General features: G+C 37.2%; 1 protein-coding gene across 1 annotated transcript; it reads right to left on the bottom strand.

The window, feature by feature from the left end:
- Window positions 1-1249: 1249 nt before the first annotated feature.
- igfn1.4 (immunoglobulin like and fibronectin type III domain containing 1, tandem duplicate 4) lies at window positions 1250-15583 on the bottom strand. Its single transcript, XM_034205664.1, has 22 exons — window positions 15538-15583; window positions 14075-14197; window positions 13770-13909; window positions 12897-12996; window positions 12578-12659; window positions 12304-12496; window positions 12071-12184; window positions 10954-11122; window positions 10518-10790; window positions 10113-10334; window positions 9146-9193; window positions 6502-6617; window positions 6169-6310; window positions 5785-6078; window positions 4688-4990; window positions 4231-4410; window positions 4011-4139; window positions 3826-3905; window positions 3426-3618; window positions 2657-2953; window positions 1597-1923; window positions 1250-1505 (listed from the first exon to the last, which is right to left on the bottom strand). Exons 1-22 carry the CDS (start codon window positions 15581-15583, stop codon window positions 1501-1503), a joined length of 3576 nt encoding a protein of 1191 aa, XP_034061555.1. The 3' UTR covers window positions 1250-1500.
- Between the last annotated feature and the right edge of the window lie 2182 nt (window positions 15584-17765).

The following is a 17765-nucleotide window of genomic DNA, read 5'->3' as shown; positions in this document are numbered from 1 at the left end:
TCGAGATTCAAATTTAAACAAAGATGAATTTTAGATGGATGTATTTGTTGATAGTTGAGGCATATGATTTATTGATGCACAATAGCGTTGCAAGGGTCAAAGCATATTCCTTTGGATGCCCTACAAGGTCTCTAGTAATTGGATCACTTTACTATTGACTTTATTGGCCAATAAACTTTAACATGAGACATTTTACTTGGTAAAATAATCTATGGTTGAATGAATTGGCTTTCCAATTAGATTCCAAAGGTATCAACGGAAATCCTCACAGCATGCCTGTGGTTCGGTGAGTCACACTGGACCTGTGGTAGCATTATAAAAATATGTTGCTCATAGTGTGCACCGTGCACCATGCACTGAGCAGGTTTTTGTGTTCACATTGTCAGAGGTTAAACAAGCATGACTTATGCAGAGAGTTTGAATAGTCACCCGACCTCACAAAATAGACTTAACTGCAAGAAAAGCCTGAAGGCACGAGTAGAGAATAAACACAGATATCACCTCTGACCTGGCAGAGCAAAGAGGTAAGTACAAGTACATTCAAAACCCGCTAAATATTTCAGGAAAAACTAATTGGAATTATTTTAAATGTTTGCTCTTAGGGGTAAGTATAATTCCTTGAAAAAATAAAACAGGCATCATGGTGTGGATCAAAATGTAAGCCAAGGTCCAGCAGCAATGTTTTTTAAAAATCACATTCATTTCTGTTAGCCTTTTCAGAATGGCCTTGTACAATATGGTATGTATTGTGAATGTATCTGTTCAGTTTTTATTTTGAAGATATAAGTACGAGCAGGTTAACATGGTTTTCTTCCTCAAACGCTTTGTTATTTACAGTCTTGAGCTGTTGGACTGTTCAACTGTAGATTTAACAAGGACTAATTTAAGGTTTGCAGCTAAGGATCTCGTCCTAGACAATTTACTGGGGAGCTTAGGAATATATAAATATACTGTATATGGAAATGCACTCGGTTCATGGGGGTTTAATGTGTTTCAGTGATGTGCTTGACGTCACTGACTGAGATATTTGAGCCTTGTGTTACTGAAAACACATGCTGGAAACATCTGATGCTTTAACGATGGCCGAGTTTTTTTCTGTCAGCAAAATCTGTCCAGAATATAAGAAACGTTATAGATAAAGGAATAATCTAGTGACAATAGAAGACCAAAAAAACGTTACACAAAGTTGTCTTTTTGTTGATTTATTGCAGTTGCTACAAGAGAAAAAATGTCATCGAAATGTGTCACTTCAATCATGCTAAATAATAATTATTTCTGATGACAAGATAACAATTGTAAATCAGTTATATTTCAAAATAAATAAAATAAGTTAAACCATTACAATTCTGGTTATATTGTTTTGTAAAGTGCTGGTGAAACTAGCACTTTACAAAACAATTTCACACACTTTTAATGTATTCTATGCAGTCAATTAAACATTCCACACCCTTATCCAGAATATCTCAAAAAGAGGAACAGCTGCATTGTCTTGATGCCGTTTTATTCTGTGAAGAAAAAGCAGACAACAATAGTCATGATAAGAAAAAACAAAACTGGGTTTTCTGAAACAATTGAAACTCTTGAGTTAAACCTTACCTCTCACAATAAGTTTCGTAGAACACTCTGCCTGTCCAAGTGAGTTGCGTGCAACAACTCTGTAATCTCCGCTGTCTATTGATCGTACTCTGAGAATGTAAATGGAGCACACACCACATGAGTTGGTGATGTAGTAGTTTTTATCTGAGTTGATGCAGACGTCGTTCAGGTACCAGGCTACAGTGGGTCGAGGGCATCCTCTGACGGCACATGTCATGTAAAGTTGGTAGCCTTTAGGTGGTGTGTGGACTTTCAGAGGAACCAAGATAGATGGAGGCCTCTCAAAGCTGATCTCTGACGAAACAACTCCATATGAAGATATTGGAACTTGATGAGAAACATAAAAGAGGAAAATTGTTTCAGACTTTTGCTTGCATATCCCAAGTTTGAAATAATGTTCTTTCAGAGATTTCAATGCTCCATTATTGTGATTATACTTTGGAAGTAAAAACAAGACTGTCTACAGCCATGCTAGCAACTTTAGTAGGTTTTTATTTAGTCGTATCTCAACAATATGCAATGAAATAGATTCATGACAATCCATCCAATATTCTGTAAATGTTTTGATCGATTGGCTGACTGACATGTTGGTGTAAAAGCTCTATACATCTATAACCACCACAATATATTGAATCTCTTTTCAACTGTTTGGCATGTTATTAGTGCACCAGAGCTGTTAGGAAGCATGTACAGTACTTACACCACACTTTAGGCTATATGGGAACATAAACTGTTGGAAGGGTGTTATTGTTCAGAAGTCTAGTTAGTTTTTGGTCATTTTAGTAGTTAATGTATTCACATGTCCGATAATAAAGACGCACATTTTACAAACACACAGAAGCTAGAATATTCTTCTAGCATTGAAGTTAGCCAATGTGTTATGAAATCATGATTAAGCCAATCGTAAACAAACAAAAATCAATAATTAAGTTGGAAAAGATGATTATATTCTTATCTAGTGCAGAGAATGCAACATTTGTTAAGTAAAATACAACTTTTTACGATTACATTTACATTTTTCAAACCTTGTCAAACATCCTAAACTGCTAGTAATACCCACCTCTGTTGCTGTTGGCACCCCATGTGGGAGACTCGGATGGATCTGAGAGTCCCATGTCATTCTTGGCGTAGACCCGGAAATGGAACTCTCTCCCAGGATAGATTTTGCTGGCTGTGTATGTGTTAGTGAAGAGGCGATCTGCTATATTCCGCCACACTCTGGTGTTAGAGTCGCGTTGAGACACCATGTAGTACAGGCGGTCGTCCAGCTCCTGGTCTGGAGATGGAGCCCATGAAATCATCACTTTGTCCTGGACTGTTTGCTCCAGCTCCACTGGCCCTGGAGACTTGGGTTCATCTAATAACAAAACATATAACAATCTGATTATTGGCTAAGAGAAGCCAAGATCAATTGCTCTAGGCTTATAATTTTACTCGAGGCATTTCCTTTCCCCGTGGGTTTTTGTATAACATTTGCAATTGACCGCTGTTTTTAAATTAATCATATCCTATTACTGCATGTTACACAGTAAGAATTATGTTTCTCATTCTATTTAGAAGTTGTTCGCAGTTAATTAGGGTTTGGCATTGGTTTACTAATACATCAGTGTGTCATTGAGGTTTAATTGGCTAAACATTACTCAATGAATATTGTCGGGTGTCAATATTAATGAGGTTTTCCTCTGACCAGGGGAACGAAATGCAGGCAAATCAGACATGAATTCCTCATTAGAAGACATGAGACTTACATGGAGTTAATATCAGCACAAAATAATAGCTATGAGTAGTTTCAGTACAAAAATGGACTGTGTATCATTATTTGTCCTTACCTGTGACTCTAACCTCAATGTCAAATGAAGCTTCACCAACTGAGTTTTTGGCATGGATAGTGTAGATGGCTGAATCTGAGCGCTTTGATGAGGGAATAACAAGCTGAGACATTCCCTCTGTATTGATGACACTAATCCACGGGGATATTGGCTCATCATTCCTCAACCAAGTGATCTGAGGTGGAGGTTCAGCCTGGAGATATCAATATTGGATAAATTAGATAAAGTGTGAGACCTTCAATATGCAGTCACGTCACACTATAGTAAACTCATCACTCAAGAATATGACATTCCTGCAATGGTTTAAGGGGTTATTAAATGAGTGAAAAAAGATAGATTTAGGATTCACACCATGGAAGAAAGACGCTGTATACATACCAGCTTTTAGGCTTGTCCTTACCTCATAGCAAATGTTCACACGTACAGAGTTTCCTGCTCTGACAACAATGAAGTCCTCTGGGTCTTTAAAACAAGGTCTCACTGGAAGAAAACACATTAAACATGACATGCTGATGGAAACAAACATTGTTCTGGATAGCAGAGTTAAATAATGTATAGACACAACAGAGACAGTTAACAACTTACTGTTGGGATTCTTTGCACACACCATTTCAGAGGGTGGACTTGAATCTCCTGCTCCTGACTCATTGATCGCTGCAACCCTGAACTCATACTCTGCTCCCTCAGTAACATCTTTCACTGCATAGTTCACATCTGAAAATACAATTATAGCCGTGCAGGACACAATGAAATTAAGCACATTTCTATTCAATCAAAAACATAATTGTATGTTTGTCTGACCAACCTTCAATAGGTTCATTAACTGCATTCAGGGCAATCCACTGATTTGTATCCTTCTTTCGTTTCTCCAATTGGTAACCGATGATTGGTACTCCTCTGTCGTCCTCAGGAGGGGTCCAGGTCAACGTGATGCAGGTCTTGGTGGCACTCACCAGTGTGGGGGCACCGGGTGGACCGGAGAGAACTAAGGAATAACAAGAAGTCTAATTAATCAAGTAAGTTCATTATTAATAATTAAGAAGTAATTAAAGACATTGAATACATTAATGACATCTACATCACTAAAGGGCATTTACTTACTACATAGGGCAACGTTTACATCAATGCTACAATGTGGGCTTTCTACAGTGACAATGTAGTGCAACTCTACAGAGGCATTTTCATTTATTACACCCTGAGGGAGATTCACATGGTATTCGCTGAGGAATGCTAAATGAGACTTGTTTTTTTTCTTTTCTCACTCAATATTCCAGCCATAATGCTATCAGCCGTCTCCAGGGAGTCGCTGATGCCCTGTGGGTTTTCTGCGTAGATGCGGTAGTTGTATATCTTCCCATGAGCCACATTCCTATCTCTGAAGGAGGTCTTGTCAGCTAAGACATCGCCAAGTTTCATCCAGTGACTTTGTCCTTCCTGCTGACGCTCTATAAGATAGTTGGTGACAGGGGAGCAGCCATCGTCTTTGGGAGGGTTCCATTGAATCTCAATCATGGATGACGTGCTTTCAACGACTTCCACTGGACCCTCCGGTGGACCTGGTCGATCTGTGACAAAAAGATGGGGTAACATTTCAAATGTAATTATATAAAGTATAGTAATATGATGCTTATCTGAGGTAGCTATTTTCATCGATATCTTCAACGATGACATGTTTTTTATTTGACGCATGTCTGTCATTTTGAAAAAAGCACATGATGAAAGGCTTGCTCCTCGGTGCATTGATCGCTTGCAGGATCGGTAAATACAATGTTTAGCGAGTCCTGCTGACTTCTGATCGATTTGTGTGAGAATTTTTCCGACTTTCAAACTTTAGCTGAAGGGTCCCTGGTAATTCATAATCTACATTGTGAAAGATGAGCTCAATTGGTTTAGCTTTTGGAATACAATCTAAACGGCCATGAGAAGTTGTATATCTGAGGAAAAGGCACCAAAAAATATGTTTGTCAAATTATTCACATTTTCTATTTAGGTAAAGTGGCTGGTTTATTTTCAGTGTAAGCGTTAGAATAAATGTAATGTACTTTATGTAGGTTTGAGAATAAAAGTCGAACCCACTTCAATATTTCTTATCATCTTTTTTCTCCATGCAAAACAATCGTGTTTGTGAATTATTATTAAGTGCTCTTAAATATGTTTTATAATCAATAAAGAATAAGAATGACAAAACAATAGATTTAGACTGCATTTTTGACACAACGTAAGCCCTGATGATTAGTACGTTCACATTTGATGTGTTATGTGTTGGCTGTGAGTGTAGGGGCAAACGATTACTGCAAATGTGATCTTTTTATCCGTCAGTATTTCTCACTTTTCTTGTTGGATCACTTTTTTTTCTTACCAAGCACAATAAGCCTAGATGTGGCCTCCACAGCCCCAAATGGGTTTTTGAGCTGGATCTTTATTTCCCCCGCGTCTGTCCGCAGGCAGTCTCTGAGCAGCAGCCGGCTGTGATTGGGCTCCCTCACGATCTTTACTCCTCCTCCGTCATTGAGCTCAACGCCATCCTTGAACCAACTAACCACCAAACCCTCCTGGGGAGTCAAGGGCATCTTGAAGGCAGCGTTCTGCCCCACTCTTACGATCACAGGTTTGGAGAATTTGTGAAGGTCATCTGGGTCAAATTCAGGTACGACTATGAAGCACAAAGAATAATTCAGTTTACTCCACAGAAACTATTGTGGCAGTTACTATATGTTCTGCTACCAAGGGATATCATTTCTACCTCCAACAGTGACTTTTCCTTGTGTACTGACACTCCCTGTTTCAAAACGATAAAGTCCAGAGTCGTCCTCACTGCAGCTTCGAATCGACAGGTTGTGAGAGGTTCCAGCTTTGGTTATTTTGACCTCAGAACCTGAGTTTAACTAGCACATTAAAGGTGAAAAGGAAACTTTATTTGTTTGTGTTACATTATCAAATATGCAAAAAAATCCCGTAAAATAATATTGTACTGCTTATAGTTCCAAACTACTTACTAATTACTAAGTCAGGGAAAATATCAATCTCTATAGTTTTCATATTGTAAGTGTGTTGTTATCAATGGGCTCTACAGTACCTGCTCTCCATCTTTGAACCAGGAGCTGTCGCAGTCAATGTCGATCTTCACTGTTAAGTCAGCCGGATTTCCACGAAGAACATAGACGTCAGACAGCGCGCAGGTAATTACAGGCTCTGGGAAACATTGAAAATAAAGTTACTCTCCTCTGCTGCACGCATATTAGTGTGCAGAAGCTTTCAGTTTACGATTACATATATACTGATAAAACTACACATTTACAATACAATAAATCAATTACCTACACATATGCTTCAAATCCTTCCTTATTAATACACTTAAAATAAAAATAGGTTCTGTAAATGTTACGTCAAAATCAATTTCCTACAATAAATAAAATCATAGTTCTTAACACTAAGAAAAAAAGTGAATGTAACTATATATATATAGCATTCGTTTAAAGGTTTGTGAATTCTACCACTGAATAAAAAGTGAGACACTTTTACAAAATATGTCTTGACACATTCAAATAACCAACCTAGTGCAATGTTCAATTGTTACATTAGGGTGATCTGGTTAGAACATGTATGATACACAAGACACACATCAAAAGCAAACATGATTACAAGCAACAAACTGTGAAAGCTTTGTTAACAGAATAACAGTGAGCTCACAAGACTTTTTAAGAAGACATCTTAAATTAGTATAATTATTATATATATATAATATATATATATATATATAAAAAAAAAAAATCCATATGTTATTTATTATTTCATTCCCTCTCAGTTCTAATATTGCAGTCTAAATTTGAGTAAAAAATGTAAATTCACACAACCAAGATGTTAAAGAGAATACAATAAATTGATTAGATATAAATGTGTTAACTTTGAAACTATATTTTGTTACTAGTGCAAACCATAATTCTTCTGCATGACTTAATGCAAACAATTAGTTTTTTTTTAAAAAAGTGTTACTTTTGTTCAGTATTCACTGTCTGGCATACCAGCTCCTGCATCTGCGAGTGGTGGGTCAAGTCTTTTATCGGCAATGTCTTCTTCAGCTGAGCGGCATAACAATAATAACATTAGTATGTCTATTAAACTCAATTTCAAAAAATGACTCCTTCAAATTTGATATACTCGACTGTGTCTCTCTTACCACTTCCAGAGTCTCCAGCTGGTGCTGGTGATGTTTTGTCTGAATGACCTATCAGCGATCACAGACATTAAAACATTGTATCCAACATTTGAGATTTTTTATTAATTAATTTCATTTAGACACATAAAGCTTGTTATGTTTTAGGGTCATAGTCTTTAGAATATTTTAGTGCATTTTCGACAGATCATTTACACTTACTCTTCTTTTCCGCAGCATGCCATAGTATAAACATTTGCACGCTTTGTTAAAATAATTTATTAAATTAGTCTTTTTAATACATATGTTAATATCTTCTTACAGTATTCACTATCTGACATACAAACTCCCACATCCTCTACTGGATCGAGTCTTTCAGCGCACGTGGCTTTTTCAGCTGAGCATCCTGACAGCAATAACATTAGTAAGTCAATTTAACTTGATATAGTAAATTATTGATTATTTTTGATCGACTGTTGTCTCTCTTACCACTTCCCGACTCTCCAGCTGGTGCTGGTGATGTTTTGACAGAATGACCTAAAGAACATTTGAGATGTGTACCTTTTCATTTCTGTTCATGAATGTTGTAACACAGGAAACCTTCTACAAACTCGTACAGTCATAATTACTCCTTACCATATTGCAAAGCATGCCCCTGTGGCAAACTCTATTCAATGTTTTTGTAATTACAGCAGGCCATAGGGTTGTGGAGCTGGCTGATTCTAGGATATGCTCTTTTGAAAATTGTCCTTTTATAGTTTTCAAACAGTGTTGTGGGCTTGAGAGAGAGGGGTTGATTTTTTATCCATTTCAAATAGTTACATTTTTTCATGTTTTATTGTGTCGCAGAGACCTTACTTTTGAATGTAAAGATCATGTCTGTATGAATAACTTTCAACAGGTCTGCACATACACAGGCACTAAAGTAATAATAGCATTAACATAAGAACAAACATAAAGACCGATCAGCTATCACTAACAATATTGAGTTACGTAATACAAAAATACAAAATAAAGCGTGCTTTAAAAACTAGAAAAAAAAGAAAATAAATTGAGCCAAAACATCCGTAAGCTACAGTGTGGTATGGTTGCTAAAGGGAAAACTACTTTTTTTTAAAAATCAAGTTGAATCATATCTCATAAAGTGAATGGATGCAAGCTTTAGAGAGTAAGTTGTAACGAGGTATACCAAATCTGCATCTATTCATCCGTGTTGCAGTATTTAGGTCATTTAAGCATTTCTCAGCATACTAAAGACCACAGTATACAGCTATGTATAAACAAGACATGCTTAGCATATTGGCAGTTCATCTAAATGAGCTAAATACAATCAGGCAAAACCTGACCTTAAGGAGACAGACAATCACATAATGAGCAGACAACACAACAGAAAAAAAAGCCAAAACATTACAGTGACCTCAGCAACGGAGTAAACAACTTTGTGAAACAGATTGTATATGTCAAAGTATATCAGGATAAGAACCCTTTTACTGAAGTTTTGTATTTGAAAATGACATAAATGTTCATATTGCATGCAGGGGTTGTCACAGACATTCAGGTTTCTTACCAGGTGTTACTTCCTCTACCACGGGTGGATCTGGTTCCTTCACGATTTCTATCAACCATCAAAACTAGTTAGTGGTTGCCATATCAACAAATTATGATCACAGCAAGTGTTATATGCAAATATCTACAGCAAATGCACCCATTATTGTAATTCCATGAGACCATTTCAACTTCTCAAATGATTTCAACTAAATTAAATACAAATGCTGCTGCTGCCAAAGGTACCATTTTGTGAAGTAAAGATGTTGCAATTAATGGAGATGAAAAATAAATAACGAAAAGAAAACACAGAGACTAACCCCCAAAACACACCAGGAGCGTCTGCGCCGCGTTACGTTGCGGCTGCGCCACGCTGCGACCTCCTCATTTGTACTTCTACAAGTAAGTAGGCTATACGTAGTTAAATGGTTTATGTTTGTGTCTGTTTAAATCGTGTTTATTGTTGTTATTTCCTATTTTGTTGTGTTGTAGACTACAGACACAGTTAATAATAATTGTAATATTCCAGTTATAAACGACATGAATCAAAGATGTGTTGCTGTATTTTAGTGGTAAAAAAATATGCATTCATCATCATAATTATTCTATATATATATCATTTACAGTGCCTGTAAACCGGAGGAGAACGCTGGCATGTATTCTCCTACTTGAAAGACTACGGGGGGATGGGGGGAGGAGTTTACCTTACGGCTGCGCCGCGGCAAAAATAGGATTCATCCTAATTTTAGAGAAGCGCTGCGCCGAGCCGCTTCTTGGACGCGTCTGAGCCGTAACGCGACGCGTGTGGTGTAATAGCACCCATTGACTAGTGGCCGCGATCCTTACGACCGCCGCGGCGCGGCCGTAACGCGACGCAGACGCTCCTGGTGTGTTTTGGGGGTAAGCCTAAAATTCAAGATTTCTAACATGGCTTCCATGTTTGTGAATTCAACACTGGTTTCCATAAACCTTGTGGTCAGCTTTCTTACCCGGCTCAGGGTCTTTGGGTGCCTCAGGTTCAGGCTCTGGTTCAGGTGCAGGTGGAGGTGGAGGTGCAGCTGCAGCAGCTTTAATCTGTTCTTTTATTTCCTCTCTGTCCTTTACTAATTGCGTCTTCTGTTCTTCGGCTATCTTCTTCAGGTCCATCCCTGATCCTCCTGCCTTTGTTGTTTTCCTTACTGATTTTTTTCCCTTTTGAGCATCTTTATCGGCTGAATTCAAAAATAAATAATATAGATCTGCTGTTAGTTTGACCTTAAAATGCCATAATATGATATGAAAAGCAATAATCGACAGGATACATTAGGCATCTTATTCATTGTTGTTATTATTCCACTAAAAACTATTAGCGTTATTCAATATTATGAAGAGTTCGGTGAAGTATAATACCTTACCTTCAACAACAAGCCAGGCATTGCAAGACTTGATTCCCGCGCAGACTGAATAAATTCCTTTGTCTACAATCATGCAGTCTTTGACCACCAGTGTGTGAATGAGCTTGTCATCTGAAACCAGGATATCATATTTATCCCCCTGTTCCAGTGGCAAATTCTTGCCAAACCACAATGTCTTGGAGAAGGGATTTGACAGGACACACTCAAAAACAGCATCTTGTCTCTCTACTGCCTTCACTTCCTGAATTTTCACCAAGAAATCCACCATGGGGACTGAAAAACAAGAAGCCAAGTATTTTAGATTAAAACTCTTACGTTAAATCTGCCTTATTAAAACGTTTAAATCATGGCTATTTCAAGGGAAACATCAAACAGAGTTGTCTTCCTTTGTTTTAATTAGGGATACAAATTTGTTGTGTGTGAAACTGTTACTTACTTTTAAAATCTGTGGAAAACATATTCACCCCCTCTACATCCAACTGGTACAGTCCAGCATCGTCTGGCAAAAGGTCCTTCATGCTGAAAATAAACTTTCTCCCCACTTGTTTAAGGGTGTGCTTCATCTGTTCTCCCATGTCCTTTGTATAAGGAATCATTACACCATCCTGCGGGGCAAATATATACGATTTACATAATATCCTTTTGGAATGCTTTAAAAAGAGTTGTGCTTCATAACGTATTTTTGTAGGCTGACCCGGAAGTTAGCACAAGGCAAAAACTAGCACCGGCCAAAATGCAAGGCGATTCTTCCATAGGATTTGGAAATTGCAGAAAATAAGATCCATGGCAAACACAAGTTTATCATACTTACACGTTTTGTACAGCATATTAACACCACTGCCGATATTTCAATCGTAAATGCAATCGCCGCAGTAAAAAGCTCACGTAGGCTATGAACAAGACTTCACTGCAACACCACTAAGCTTAAGGCTTAAGGCTTAAGGCTGACTCGCTGTCATGGCGTTAAGTAGTCTCATTTAGGAACTTGTTAGCAACAGCCGTGTGTTCAAGTCACATAAAAGCTCCCACCATTCACAAATGGTGTATTTACTGACGCATTTTATGTCGTATAACAAAACGTGAAAATCTCATTTAAGGTTTCTAAGCAAACACTTCCAAAAGAACGTTGAATTTGAGCCCGGAAGTGGTAACATGCTAACTTATTTCCAGTTCTTAGGACTCTTTCCAGCACCACTCTATTGTGTCTGTAAAACATAGCCGTAAGAAATGCCCCTTTTTGACCTAAAATGGAAAGCATCATAGGACTTCATCAACAGCCATAAGCTTTACTACAGTATATACATATTCCTGTGCTGTAAATATCCTAGCAAGAAATAGTTTACTGTCAGATTTGCCCAATGATGTTGGTCCATCTGTTTAATCATCGATGACTTATTATAGCAAAATATTTGATTCATCTTTACAAGTTTTGGCCAGATTGCAGTTAAATTAATTCATTAATAATTGAATGAATAATTCCTTAATTCCTTTACAGTATGGCTTCTAGGATTCATAGATTTGCTGTGAGAGTTTGAATTTGTTTACACACTAACCTTGTATATGAATATGGAGCGGCTTGGATCAATAAGGTCCATATCTATCTCAAAGGATGCAGAAGATGCTGAATTGAACTGTATTGGTTTCAGGTTGGACAAGCTTTTGACGAACTGGAACAAAAACAAAATGAAAACATGGTTACAGAATTGCTTCACATGCAATTGTGTAATGTAATGACACCGCTTCAAACTCCTTGATCAGAAAAAAGGTAAATAACACCAAAACAAACCTCAGCTTGTTCTTCCTCCCTTTCTTTCTTAATTTCATTAAGCTTCTTGAGCATCCAGCGAAAGTCAGTTATTCCAAACTCTGCACAAATCGCCTCATAGTCCTTCTTCTTAGCGCTAAGTAAAAGCTCCCAAAATTTAGGATCGATCTCCCCATCTTTTCTCTCAGGTTGTTCAGATTTCGGAAGGACCTTACTGGAAATAAAAATTAGGGGGGCATTTAGTTAAAAAAAAACTCTACTGTACACAGAAGACCTATAACACACGTCATACAACCTTTTCCTTTTGAGTACATTCTTAAAATTCCCATTGATGGCCTCAGCTGCTGGTTTCTGGCCAGCGTTCTTATTGAAACCAACTGTGAGCAGGGAAGAGGGTGATCACGTTATTAATACAATCATATAATTAGTCATTATACTACTGGAACTGCAGGGCGATACATTACACTCAAGGGTATAAAGTAATGAACTGTCCAAATTGAGTTCCAAGTGTACTCAATTTGTAGTACACTAAATATGATCCCTGTGTAATTTTCCAGAATGAATGACTCTGACATACTACTTGATACACTATGATGAAAGCAGGCAGTACTTACCTGCAATCACATTCAGGACAACTGTGACCACGGCTTGACCAAATTCATTTTTAGCAAAGCATTTATAGGTATCAGCCTGATCCGGCATAACATTTGGCATCTGGAAGATATAAGACATGCTTCAAATAAAAGACCTTTTAGGGGAAATGTGTATTATACTGTGAAGTGATTACCATTCTGTTTGTCTTTTGTTATGTAACCAAAAAGAAATCAGAGCAAACCAAATATCCATTGATAATGCATTTTGGTTTTGGTTTCCTGGAGCGTTTTTGGTAGATTTTTCAATCATTTATCCAAATCTATCCTATGCTTTTATAGTTTGTGCTCACACATCACATCATGTCAGACTTTCACAGCTACTGTATGTCAAATGGAGTTATTTTTTTGACCAAACTGTCCTTCGCTGATTTGCAGAATCCAATTAATAGGGCTATACATAGATATGTTTCCCTTTGTGAGAACGTGAGCATGACAGACTAATGACGGTGAACAATTAAAGGCTTTGCACACTGCTTGATTTGTAGATGGCCTCCTGATGCGTCGCCGCATGCCTTTTATTATACATTTCAATCTCAAACAGCAGTCAGTTGAAAGGTCCTCTGTTTTTGTTTTTTTAATGAAACATATCTTTTTCAGTGTGCTCCTCTCAGGGTGAGTGAAATCACCTTATTATAGAAAAAGTAATTGGCAAAGCAAACGGATGGGTCAGAAGACTGGATGGCACTGACATGATCAAATAGCTTCCTCTTTTTCCCCTCTCTTCCTCTCTTTCTATTAATCTATTTTTCATTTGCTATTTTTAACGCCCCTCTTACATCTGTATTTTGCTGTATACAGTAGTATTTCTGCAATTTGAAAACCCATTTTACTTGCCTCAAATGTATGCTCATTAGTATTGGGGTCGTATTTAGTTTGATATCTTGCTGTGTCAGACACATCTCCATTGTTTCTGCTCCATGTTACTGTCGGCTGTGGGTCTCCAGTGACAATTGCTTTAAAATAAGCAAATTTGCCTGAAAAAAAAGACAAACAAGGTTGAATCATAAAATAAATTATACATCTGCAAATATACAGATGCAAAAGTCGCAGATCTAATTCATGTACAGATTCAGGAAAATTCCCCTCTTTATATTTTGAGATATACATTTTTAATATAATTATTGTACTATCAGTCCTACCCTCTTGGATGGTCAATGCAATTGGTTTGCGGGTGAAGTCTGGATGGGTCTTTCCCTCTGGCAGCTCCTCGATATACTGTGTTATCATCACCCCGGGGACTCTAGATTTTTTCTTGATCCCCACTGTCAGATTTGCAAAATGAAATGTCAGTGACAACGCATTTGACTCTCAAAAAGGGAACAGAATGAAAAAAATAATCATATCCAACCTTCAAAATCTATTGTTGTTTTGTAATGAAATCATCACCCTTTTTCCAAACATGCTGAAGCCCATTCTAATACATAATGTATTAGAATGTTTTATGTTACTCGCTTTATCAGTTTATCATTCAGAGATATACGTGCATTGCTCTGTTGTATATACTTTAATGTTCAATACATTTACATTTCAATAACTTTATCCTGTCATCCGTGAATCCATGCCTAAAATTCAACCTGAGAACAGATATGTAGTGATGCACCGACATATCTACGTGTACATATGTACGCATGTACGGTTTATAAATAACCGATTGTATATCAGTTATTCATGCCTTCATGAGCAGTCAGGGGGGAAACAGATAGCTGACAGCTTCTCTGTTGTCTCCTAACCTACCTTCTCTATTAAAATCTGCATCAGGATCTGATAAGGCAAAAGTTAAAGAGCATATACATCACATGTCAGAATGGAAATAACTTTTTATTATGGATAACACTCAAACTCAAAGGTTACAAAGTTATACAATGGGATGTGTGTGCTGTTACTTATCAATGCACAAAAACAAATATGATGCATATCTGGTTCACAGGTGCACTGGGTTAGTAACCCTGTAGAGTTACTTTGCTCCTCCAGTGTACATAGTGTTATGATCAGTCTGTATATCTAACTACTTTACTGTTAGACCATCATATACTCTTGAAGAGTCTAAATATAGTTGCTAATGGACACATTGCAGCCTTAATGATTTTCTGAATAAAGTCTGTGATTGGAGTAGAATCACAGGGAAAGGCTCCTGAAGTCTTTATGACTGAGATGTAGCCTTTAAATCAAATCAAACGTTATTTTTAAAGTATCTTTCACTCACAAAGGGTGACAGAAAGTGCTTCACAAACCAAAACCAAAAAAGAAGAATTAAATACAAAATAAATACTACCCCAACCTCCAAGGTATGTAAGACATAACTTTAAGCCCTGCAAATAGGAAGTAACTTACGTTTTGAGACATCATACAGACATAGTAAATAAGCAAACAGTGTGAACCTTTCTTAGATTTATTAGTAGATCTCCTCGCCAACCTCATTCTATCAGTTCTGTTAGACTCTGATCTGGGAATATGTCATTTAATTACTTTGTCGAGAATGTTGGAAATCAATCTCACTGAAACCTGTCACCGCTGTGCTTCTAATTGATCATCAGAGTTAGGAGGAAAAGAAAAAAGTACATTTGATAGAAGACGTTTCTCCTGTATAAAATGTGATGCATACCTTGGCCAGTGGCCGACACATCCGTCACTTTAGATCTTTTGAACATCTTGAGTCCTTTGGTTCCTCGAGAGATTCAGCAAGACTTTCTCAACTGCAATAGATAATAGAAGCGATTAAAGTCAATGTGGCTCGTCTCATTGACAACATCACAATTAATAATAGACTGGTAGCTTCCTGGAGTTATTTTGCTTTAAAGTTGTTGTTGTTGTTGTTGGAAGAGAGTGTATTTGTTTAGGTATTCAGCTTCAGCAGCAGAAGCCCTGCCTGGCAGTCACAATTTATGTCAAGAAATATTCTTTGACGTTGAACAACTCTAGACTTTGTGAGGTTTAACTTACACTGATTCCTTAGTGGGTCATCTTATGCATAATAATTCAGTGTTTGGCTGAATTTGCAAATGTACTCTTCCAGTTCTTAGTCGGGATATTGGGGATATAATAGAGACATTTCAAATTCCTTTGAGTTATACTTGGATTAGTTACATTTTATCTTGGTTTGTGTTAATTGTTAAGATAAGCAACAACCTGGAGAGACTTATAAGGAAAACGCATACATTCAATAAAGTTAAGAACGTAACAGCTTCTCTAAAACAGGAATTCAGATTATTAATTAAACGGGGAAGCAAATGTTTAACCTGTCAAACATTTTTTTTTATTGCACTGGCTAACATTTAGCTTTGGCCTTCATTCATCTGCAGACTCAGACTACAGTAAAATACTCAAAACATGATCATCTGTGGCCGCATGCCATGCAGCTGCTTTTTCAATGCTGTGTTATCACATTTCCCAACATTTAAATCCTCTTTAAATTTGACTGGAGTCTAGTATTTCTTCAACATTGTGATTTGTAATTTCTTACCAGGCTTTAAATGGATACTTCTGATTTGTTTTCAGTCAGCGTATAACTAGTCTGTCTTTCTTGATGTAAACTTGGGCTGTACACTGTTCTTTTCACGGTGTACATTATTTGTATAATACAAATATAGAATAGTTTTAATTAAGCATTGCTTCACTTCCTGAGTAATTTCTTCTTTTTCTGCCAAAACGCAAAACTATAGGAAAAGTCACAGTTAATACAATCCAAAATTCCTCTTTAACTTTTCTTCATGTCATTTCTGATGTCATTTTAAACGGCAGCACGAGGGAGTGATGTTCAAGGATGACTTGTTTATTAATTCATTATTTTTTATGATCCGTCAGATCCAGTCGCAGCAGGGATCTCTACTAGGACATAGCAATCTTTACTAGCACCCACATGGATGCTAAAGGTAGGATGACAAATGTCACTTCACTAAAATAGACTGATGGAACATTAATTGTGAAGGAGTCAGTGGAGTGTTTTCTGTTGGTTACCGTTTCTGGTTCAAACATTTTAAGAAAATTAGCGTTACATAATTATGTTCTATGAAGAAGGAATAGTATCCTTCAGTACAACAACATTTTTTAAAAACCTTAAAGGTGGGGTAGGTAATTTTGGAGAAACCGGCTCGAGTGCGCTAGAATTTGAAAATACACAGACGGAAGACATCTGTCACTTCCTCACAGAGCCCCTCCTCCAACACACACAAACGCGCTCATGACCAATGAGGGCACGAGATAAGTTTGTGCACAGATGGAAGGCTGACAGGCAGGTAGGCCATCCAGTTATTTTAGCCGGGCCGGTTAAAATTATTGATCGTGCTTTTTACAGTACTACGGCTTCCCTCTAAGGATAGAGGGTGTCATTTTTCTCATACTGATATTCTGAACAATCTGTGCTGTTGTATTTGCTGTAAAGTGTCTCTACTGTAGGCTATTTTTATTATATGTACAACACTTTGGCTCGACCAAAAATCGTTTATAAATGTGCTATATAAATAAAACTTGATTTGATTCCACAGATGAAAAAATCGTTATGGATTTTTTGTCAAAGCACTTAAGATATTCATTGCTATCGGGATATTAAGAGCATTCCATGGAATATAACACAAAGTGTATCTCGAGCCGGTTTCTCAAACGTACCTACCCCACCTTTAAGGACACACAATCTGTTTTGATGAGTCATTGCTATTAGCCAGCCTGTCTGCCGGGACAATCATGTTTACATCATTAAGAATGTCAATCAATTTAGTAGACCTCCCAATAGAGAATAAAAAAAAGGCAGTTAACTGCTTGAATTCTCATGTTTTCAAAACCATTCTCTATTGCATGACTCATAAATATAGTGTATATTCAAATGTCAGTTTAGTT

Source organism: Gymnodraco acuticeps, unplaced genomic scaffold (assembly GCF_902827175.1).
Source record: "Gymnodraco acuticeps unplaced genomic scaffold, fGymAcu1.1, whole genome shotgun sequence".
NCBI classification, from domain to species: Eukaryota; Metazoa; Chordata; class Actinopteri; order Perciformes; family Bathydraconidae; genus Gymnodraco; species Gymnodraco acuticeps.
The sequence above is the reverse complement of the archived record's forward strand: the minus strand, read 5'-3'. Positions and strand labels throughout refer to the sequence as shown.

Coding starts and splice junctions, on each gene's coding strand:
- igfn1.4 (XM_034205664.1), bottom strand. CDS start 15,583: ATGTTCAAAAGATCTAAAGTGACGGATGTGTCGGCCACTGGCCAAG. Junction 11,123..12,070: donor GCTCCATATTCATATACAAG/GTTAGTGTGTAA, acceptor TTTGCCCCGCAG/GATGGTGTAATGATTCCTTA. Junction 6,079..6,168: donor AGGAAAAGTCACTGTTGGAG/GTAGAAATGATA, acceptor TGTGCTTCATAG/TCGTACCTGAATTTGACCCA.